Source organism: Brassica napus, chromosome C8, assembly GCF_020379485.1.
Source record: "Brassica napus cultivar Da-Ae chromosome C8, Da-Ae, whole genome shotgun sequence".
Taxonomy (NCBI): domain Eukaryota; kingdom Viridiplantae; phylum Streptophyta; class Magnoliopsida; order Brassicales; family Brassicaceae; genus Brassica; species Brassica napus.
In genome coordinates, this window is record NC_063451.1 from 9,776,766 (window position 1) to 9,786,645 (window position 9,880).

The following is a 9,880-nucleotide window of genomic DNA, read 5'->3' on the forward strand; positions in this document are numbered from 1 at the left end:
GATCAGACAGCATCCGTCTTGCATCCGAGGTCCATCCGTTCTCCCTAGGTGGTCCGGCTCAACCCAACAAAGACTAAGGTATACCGTTAATCTGAGAACGTTATGATCAAACCCTAAAACCCTAATCCATTATTATGGAATTCTATGATCTTGATCAAACCCAAAAAATCGGTATAACCTCAAAACAACAATCTCATAACTAGCAATTGAATCGATTCCAACTAGAACATGTTTGATTGTTTATTTGTTTCTAATCTGAAGTTATGAAACCCTAATATTGGAATCGAAACCCTAAACCCTAGAAACTTGAATTCGATTTTAATGGTTCTTATTTTGATTGTTTGATTGATGATCTGAGGTTATAGGATTGATATATTGATTGTATAATCTGAATCTTGAATTTGAATCCAAAAAGGCCTTGAAACCTTGATCACATATTGCTAAAATCAACTCCTAGCATTGTTTAAATCAAAACCCTAATTCCATAAATAAGAAATCGAATTGGCTAAGATTGTTTGCATAAGTTATGAAACTGAATTTGAATTGCATTCGTCTTGTTTCTAAATATCGACAAGCATATAGATTTTACAAACTTGAATTGTTTGCATCACAAAATTGTACGGTCGTGTGGCCTGATCTATTTGTTACTATGTTTGATCCGCACCATGGTCGATTAGATTGATTGAAACATGATTGTAATAAGACTTGATTGTGGCCGATTTTATTTGATTGACTTTCGGCCACATGATCACATTGTGAAACCCTAAATTTCGAATGACAATGTGATTCAGATGTCAAAAATCTCAAACCTAGACTATGTTGCCCTTAATCTCTCCAGAGACAACTATTTGCAATGGGCACTTGACACAAAGATTAAAGGTCAAAGGAACTAGGTGATAATATCATCAAGGGTAACAATGAGACTGATAAGAATCGGTACAGGGCTATAAGTATTATACGCCACCATCTCATTGAGGGTCTAAAAGATCAGTACCTCACCATGGAGAATCCACTAGACCTTTGGACCGCTTTACAGCGTAGATATGATCACCAAAAAACAGTGCTATTACCATAGGCTAGACATGCGTGGAAGAATCTCAGATTCATGGTCTATAAGTCTGTGGATGAAGACAATTCAGTATTGTTTAAGATAGTCTCAATGATGAGATTATGTGGTGAGGAAGTAACCGAGAAAGAGTTGCTTGATAAAACATTCTCCACGTTCCATTCGACGAACGTGTTGCTGCAACAGTAGTATAGAGAGAGAGGCTTCGCCTCATACACTTATCTGATCTCGTGCCTGCTCCTGGCCGAGGCTAATAATGAACTCCTGATGAAAAACAGTGAGATGAGACCCATCGGAACATCAGCATTACCAGAAGCCAATGAGGCTGAAAAGAAAGATCCCAAAGAATGCAACCACGTTCATGATAATAAGAAGTCACACGGCAAAGGCCATAGTAGATTCAAGGGACGTGGCTGTGACAGCTATGGTCGGCAAGGAAACCACAATAACCGTGGTCGTGGTTCTAGCCGTGGCCGAGGCAATTATAGCCGTGGTCGAGGTGGCATATCCAAACCGTCTTACTCGACCAAATCAGCTTGTCACAGATGCGGGATGAAAAACCATTGGGCAAAGAATTATAGAACCCCTAAACATCTATGTGAGCTCTATCAAGAGAGCCTTAAGAACAAGAACCCAGAAGCCCATATGGTTCATGATACTGGGTATGATGCTGATGATGATTCCGACCTTGAAAGGGACGACCTCTTGGATTTTGAGACTTCTGATTGTCTCAAAGACTAAAATCGACATCTTGTCTTATTGTTTTATGAATTGCTTTGATTTCATTGCTATTATATCTTGCCTTAGTTTGTTTGATAATGTGAATGATTTTATTGATACAAAGAATTGCCTGAAGGGCATTATAGTACGGGTATAGTAGCCTAGTAAGAAACTATGGCCAGGGCATTGCCTTAAAAGGCATTATATACACCCAATAATATGTGACCCATTGTGTTATGATAATATGGTTTCTAAATAGAAACAATGGGCAAACAAAAGGAAACAAGTTCCTTCAGATTTTGAAAGAAAAATCGCCTAAGACCTTATAAGAAAGTGGTCAAGATTATACATGTGTACTCTACTGATCAAAACTATGCTACAGATCAGTATGAATAAGAGGCAAGAGCCGTGGTGACTATACTCATATATATCCCACGAAATTTTATACACTATATGGCAAAGACCGGATTAGCCATCTTGGTCCACAACTGATGAAAAGGTTGAAAGTTGAAAGGCACAAAGAGTTATTCCCATTAGAACTCACGTTGTGAAACATTTACACAAAGGGAAACTCATTAAGGCTTTATTATCCTAAGCACCACGAAATTATAGTATGTTCATGAGGGGGAGAGAGGATAAAAAACCCTAAATCCATGATCACACTACAAATTCGTGAAACATGGTCTAGAACCATGATATAAACGGCTTGGCCGTGTTGTGCAGGCTTGGCCGCACAGTCCATTACCTATAAAGGTTCGGACATCCATCCTAGAGCTTAGGGACATTATGGATTTACATGTATAAAAATTTCAACTACATCAGGCCATATAAGTGAGCATAGATATTCTCATCTCAGATTGAATACGGGTCATAAACCAGACATACACCATCTTAAGAGATTTTGAATAAACCACCACATAAATATGTGTGCCGTCTAAGTTGGAATCTCAGAAAAGGATTGGGAATATATGTTGGATAAGCGTATGACTTTCTCCACGAATTCAAAGAGACCGTGAGCCAAAAACATGGGTGATCAAATAGTGGCCAGGTACGGATTGCATGACCAAATGGATCCGGCTATCCAACATTATGAAGAGAAAGTTATAAGCTGGTATAAAGAGCAAAGAAAGAATGATAAGAATGAATGGTATCAACCATCATGGTCTTGGCAAGATCCTCGGATTAGAACTGTAGACGTCCAAAGAAAAGGTTATAAAATGCTAGCTAATCGAGATGCCAGACACTGACCCGAAAAGAACAGAATGACTATGTCATAACCAGCTTAGCACCAAACGAAATCTGATGTCCTTGAAAGAGACACAATCAAGTTGCTATAGAGTCTATACAAGATAGACCAAGTGTTCCATAAGATAAGGAACCTCGGAAAAGAAAGAATGGTGCATAGAATGACAATCCAAGTTTATAAGGAAACCATACTAGACATTGAGAAAAGGCTGCGCAGCTACACATCTAAGGTACCAAACCATGTAGCTTGGTACGCCAAGCTACTAGGTAACAAAGGTCCTGGATAATAAGATCTCAAATCTATTAGATCATGTCTGGAACATAATGGAACCACATACATATATAAGTGTCGACACACACATTAAAGATATTTGTATAGAAATACATAAAGAGAATAGCACTTGAGTTTAAAGATATAAGCGAGGATCATGTGCCCACGAAAGAGTACTCATAAAGATTAAAGAAAAGATAAACATGGGGTTTAAAGTATCTATAGAAGAGATTGGCGTATTGGCCATTGAAACGCCATCTGATATAAACCAGTGAAATAGATGGGTCTTGTGGGGGAAAAGAAACCGTGAGATATGATACATGATCACGAGGTTTAAAGGTGTTCATGTTTCCTACTAACAGCATTCGATCATAGCTTGTTACACAAGGATACTCACATAGACCAGGGAACAGATTATAAGGAGATAAACTCCTATGTGGTGGGTGCTGCTACAAATTTCGAAATTGACAATGGTCTGGTCATATGAAAGAATTAGATTCACATATAAAGATGTAGTAAGCAGCATATGGATCACTGGATGAAAGAACAGCATTGTTCCTAAGCTGTTCATGGACTGAAACATAAAGCAGTTGCATGTATTATGAAAGGGAGTTCTATAAGAACGATCAAATTCAGTCCATATGAGAATTTATAAAGAAATTCGAAATCCCTTGTGTTTATACTAAACCAACCTAAAGAGAGGTTTATACATATTATCTATTAATCTGTAACCCTAGCATGAACCGACAAGATCATAGTACGGGCTAGTAGAAAAGAAAGATCAGCCTAAAGAAAGGTGATTGCCTCAGCTTACTATCTCAATAGCATGATCTCCGGATTGACCAATCCGACATCAGATCCTTTAGTAAGGATCCGACATAGCAGAATAGTTTGCTACTGCTGTTACTCTCACGTGAAATTGCCGCGAGGCAGAGAGAAGACGTTTAAATCTATCCCTCTCGATCGGATACCAATAGGTTGCAGTCCATAAGAATGTACAATCGAGATCCATGACCTAATAGATATATACCAGTGCGTGGTATGGTCCAATGGAAAGATAGGTCATAGGACGCCATCAAGAGATGGATAAAGGACTGCAATGTCCGAGATTGATATATATATGGTATTGCCTAAGGCAAGAAAGATCGATGACCATATGTATGGGTCCATGAGTATATTCTGGCCAATAAGCCATAGTATGATAAAATTATAAAGCCATTGATATACATCCGTGTATAGAAGATACACCGAGACATAGGTTCTTGATAACCATGTTTAGTATATTGTCCATAAGTACTTAGTTTGTCCGACCAAAGTAAAGAGCAGATGACAGTACACGATCACGTCTAGACCAGGGACACATGCAAACACGATTTGCAAAGACCCAACAGTGATCTCCGAGGACAATGTGGTTCACATTGTTTAGCACACATGCTTTACCGGGACACTCTATGTCAAAAGACATGAGAAACGACCTAAGAGGTCGAAGTGGTCTAGTTACGGCTTAGTAATGAAACTGGCTGAATTCCCCACCTGCATGTTCAGGACAGTTCACGCATCAGATGCGTAGACTAAAGAACTTCCACTGAGGTTCACATCAGGGGGAGTAGTGCGTGTTGTACTCTTTTTCCTTCATCATGGTTTTGTCCCACTGGGTTTTTCTGATAAGGTTTTAATGAGGCAACGTGAAGCGTATTACGAATCCTGTATGGTTATGGCATCCAAGAGGGAGTGTTATAAATCAAGTAATGAATGTCCATAACCGGCCCGGTCCATAAACCGGCCCGGTCCATAAACCGGCCCATACCAAGAGAGATAACCGAAACCCTAGAGAGAGGAGAGAGAGCAGCCGCATGTCCTAGAGGAGAGAGAGAGGCGGCCACAAGCTTAGAGAAAAGGAAATCCTTTTCTTTTTCCTAGTAGATGTAATCTTTCCATTTATGTGTTTAGTCGTTATCCTAAATCTAATAAGATTAGGATTTGTACTATTTCTATTTATCTCTTATTGTAATCCTTATATAAGGAATCTCATATTATGAAATAATAATACAGGAATATTCAGTCTCTAAACTCTCTAATTACAACATTGTAGGCTTTTTTTAAAATTATGGATTCGGCCCAAAGAAATGGGTGACACTTAATCTTTATTTCAAGCATTTCACAAACCCTTGTCGTATGGTTTGCTTTATATCATTTGGGTCTCGGCTTGGATGGTACATCACTTTTGAGCACGAAAGTAATGAGATTAGCCGTAACCAAAAATTTCCTCGACTTTTGTTGAGGAGTGATCGGTGAGATTCTTTCGAGGAGGAGTGTTGTTAGAGTCATTAGTCCACCCGAAGGCTGTGCGTTACCCGGGTGCCGTACGAAAATTAGTTCCAGGCACGACACAAAGACACAATGATAGTGTATGTATCGTTAGCCGTGTGGCTGCATGACTATGCAGCCTTGTTATGCCTCTTCAGTTAGCATTTTAAGACTTTGTGACTGGTCAATGTGGACGGATATGGACGTAAAATTATTATATTTTCCCAACTATTCCGCATGCATTTAATAATTATCGAGCTTTGTTATTAAAAATTTGATTATTTGGTAATATTCACGAAAGGTCATGATTACACACGGGGGACAATGTGCTAAATTCGAATTTCGTCCAACATGGATTTAATTGTTAGGTTATGAATACTCTGTTTGTAATAATGTTAAGTACTTTAGTTTATGGAAGCGAGCCTCCATTTTAAACCCTCTAATATAAATTACATTAAAATCTAAAAATTTTAAGTTTGTTAAGAGAATATGGTTTTGCAATCTAACGTATGTAAATTGAAGTCTAAACATTTCCAACCGTCACAAATATAGTCTGCCAAAGTATATATTTATTATATTTTGTATCCAAAATATAGAATTACATATTGATAGAAATGTATTTTGTAGTCATTATATCAATGAAAAATATATATCAATGATACTATCGTATCAAACGAATAATATAAACAATATATTATTCTTAGCCTAATTTATAAAGCACATTCTCACAAAAATCTTATATAAACACTGCATAAACGACAGAGGAAGTAGATTTTAAAATATCATTAAAATGTGTATCGACAACTTAGAAGATTAAATTGTAGAGAAACATATTGGATTGTTCGTGTGAAGATTAATAGTATATGTAAAGAACATATCATTCACCGAGGTCGAACACTTAGTTTGATGTTGATTGACGAGAAGGTACAATTAATCTTTAACTACTCTATAAATTATATTTTATCTATGTATAAGTAACTGATTGGACTTTTTATAAGAGTCTTAAAATTCAAGCAAGAGTTAGAAACAATTTTATTCGTCGGTGCGAACCTCTACTCATCGAAGGAACTTGGGTAGAGATTGAAGATTTATGTCTTGCTACTAAAAATGTAGATGAAGAACATGATGGTTACATACCATTTATTAGGTTGTTTATCATATCTACAACTATCAAGAGAATTCAATACATGTAAGGTTAAATATTTACACTCTTTTTATGTTAATTTGTAAATCTTTTAAATGATCTTTGGTATATATTTCACTGGTTTGTAGTCACGAGAAAATATATCAGTGGAAAGAGGTTGATAAGTCATTCTTAAATTAAACTAAAGAATAGTTTCACCTTCTTTGACAGTGTCAAACTAAATGTATTATTTTTAGATAATGTCTTTATTCAACGTTAATGTTAAAAACGGTTTTGTTTATTAATTGGTGGATTATTTTTGTAGTTATTATACCATTCCTTTGTCTTTCAAAGCAACCTTTAAAAGTAATAGTTTCTCCTTTAGTAAGTATATCATCAAGTAAACCGATATTTTCTCATGAACATGCAACAAAAAGAACAGTTTCAAATGGCTGAGAAGATCGACTTGAAAATGATACATCCTTTTGAAGAAGAGTATGGCTCAACTCCTGAAGTGATCCTGGATAAGTTGATCACGTCCCTGAATGCTCTCCAACGATTGTGATGATGAACTAAGCAGTGGATTGAGTTGATACTTCTAAGAGTTGCGGAACGACTCTTGGCCTATCAAGGGTTTACTTGCAATGTAAGGATCAAGGATCCGAAATAAACTAGACAAGCTTGATCAAATAAGATTCAGAGAAAATTTTTATTAGAAAAGAGTTTGATAGATTGCATAGAAGTGAGTACAACATACTTATAGAGTTTCGAAACACTTAGGAAATAACAAGACAGCAAAAGACAGCTAATACAAAGACCAAGTTTGAAATCAAAAGTTAGGCTCCTCTCCTTCCTTGCTTATGGACAAAATTGTTGATAGAAATGGGCCTGGTTTGGTTTAGTTTCATCAAGAGGCTTATATGTAGTGTTGTGTCCAAACCTCATTAAAAACCTTGTTTGGAAAACCCAATGGTACAAAACCAAACCAAGGAAAAGAGTGCAAGTCACAACACCTCTCTTGATGAAGATCTATGCTGCTTGAATCACAAACAGTGAGGTTGGATAAGCACACTCTAGACTGCCATGGATAGTGTGTAGAAGTTGATGAAGAGCTTCATGGAACCTCGCCTGCTTGGACCTAGTCATTGGATCAAGGGGAACATTTAAGTCCTTGTCCTTTGTTTCTTCAGTAACCAAAGGGTCTTCTTTCTGATCTTTGGAGTAAGACATCCATTCAAGTTCATTCACGGATTCGCATCCACGGGGTTGCATCCACGGGGTTAGATCTTCAGAATCATATTCACTGAGTTGCATCCACTCAGTTGTATCCACATAATCACATCCATGCGACTTCATGGTTCTTTCTTTGTCTTCCTTAATTCCTGGTACAAGCTGTTCCATCTCTTTAGTCATATCAGTTCCTTTGCTTGCCAAGATCACATCATCCTCTCCCACTTGAGAAAAGATTTGACCTCAAATCCATTTCATATGTATGAAAAGAAACAAAATCAGTAACATCAAATTCATTGCTCACATTATAGTTACCTTGCAAGCCTCTTTCATAGGCATTGTTGCTGGCTGGTTCTGAAATGTGGAACAAACTGATCTATTTTGCTCTCCTTATTTCTGATGCATTCCTCAAACATGATACATTGAAAAAAAACAAGTTAGCACATGCAAATTCATCATAAAGTAAGAGTTTTATCCCAAATTTGTGTTTTCTCGGTTTTGGCTTGTATGCTGCGTCTGGAGGGACTTCTTTGATGAGGATGAAGAAAGTGACGTCCTGATGTCTCTCCTGGTTCAAATCAGGTGGTTTGAATCTCTAATCTTCCTTACGCTTGTAGTTTCTTCTTGTATGCTTCCAAGCTCTTTTAGATGTACATGGCTCTAAGCAGCTTTGGACATGATTCCAATTCGAGGTGAGACCCTGTTGAGTTAAGTTTCCATTGCAGTCGAGTTTGTTGCTTAATTCCTTTTGGTTGTTGAGATATGATCCTTGGACTGCTCCTATGTCAAAGCTGACGGCTAGACAGTTTTCAAGGTTTGCTTGTTGTATCTCCAACTTAGTCAAGGACTGATCTTTAATACTCTGATCATTATAGCCCCTCTTTTCAACTGTACCTTTCTCAGCTTGTTTTGGACAAATAAAGTGTGTTATCATGTCAAAGAAATTATTGTAGACCAGAATGTCTCCAAAGCACAAAACAGTATGATTCCTCCATCTATGATCCATATCAAAGAAAATATTACAGACCCAGATATCATCAAAGATCAAGTTCACATATTCAGAATCAGTGAAAATTATTTTCAACTGTGCAACAGGTTTATCAAAGAAAGTGTTATACACTAGAATATCCTCAAAGAACAATCCTACATGTTTAGAATCATTTTCAGCACACAAACAATCAATCTCAAACTCAAAGATATTTGCAGACTTCAAAATTTCAAACCTAATAATTGCAATTTCGGTTCATGAAATTTCCTAGGTTCTTTCGAGACATATGTGGATGCAAGAAAAACATCAGTGACCAGTTTATGCCTAGGAAAGTCAATAACAAAACTTTCTTCTTCAGTTCTAGCAAGTGAATCACAAGATTTTCTAAAACAAAAATCATATTGTTTCAACTTAAGCTCAAAAACCTTTTCATAGCGATCAAAGCTTTTATTATGTGCAAACTCCTCTTAACGGAGGCAGCAGCACCGATCTCCACACTCTAGTAGCGGACGTATCCGTGGCCAACGAACAAGCCAACGCCGCGACGCTCGAGGAGTTTAAAAAGATGTTCGCCACCTATGAGAAAAGGTCGGAAGAACAGGATAAGCTCGTGAATACCTTGACCCAACAGGTTGAAACCTTAACGGCAAGGACCCAAGCAGTCCGCCCCCGCGGAACCACCAAAATCCGCGGGAAGAGGCTCGACTTCGCTACCCCGCTCGACAGATCAGGAGTCGCGCGGGAACGACCTTCCGGTCAAAACCCTAGCGAGAAATCTCCCATCGAAAAGGGGAACCCTGAAAGTCTTCCGCCCCCTGCAAAGGACTCGGAGGATAACGAAGCCGAACACATTGACCTGGATCCTAGCGATGTTTCCAACGACACCAACGAGGACGTCGACAGACATCCGAGAAGGACCAGAAGCCGATC

At 37.9% G+C, this 9,880-nt stretch overlaps 1 protein-coding gene and 1 long non-coding RNA gene across 2 annotated transcripts; one reads left to right on the forward strand and one right to left on the reverse strand.

Annotated features, from left to right (window-relative positions):
* Positions 1-1,348: 1,348 nt before the first annotated feature.
* Positions 1,349-1,807, forward strand: LOC111210245. The gene has a single exon (XM_022710523.2). It carries the CDS (start codon positions 1,349-1,351, stop codon positions 1,805-1,807), a length of 459 nt encoding a protein of 152 aa, XP_022566244.2.
* A 5,265-nt stretch (positions 1,808-7,072) lies between these two features.
* LOC106392422 lies at positions 7,073-9,624 on the reverse strand. The gene is made up of 2 exons (XR_001278796.3): positions 8,278-9,624; positions 7,073-8,186 (listed from the first exon to the last, which is right to left on the reverse strand). It is a non-coding gene; the product is annotated as an uncharacterized LOC106392422 (long non-coding RNA).
* Between the last annotated feature and the right edge of the window lie 256 nt (positions 9,625-9,880).

What these genes read in the sequence shown, in the direction of transcription:
- LOC111210245 (XM_022710523.2), top strand. Translation starts at nt 1,349, where the DNA reads ATGAGACCCATCGGAACATCAGCATTACCAGAAGCCAATGAGGCTGAA.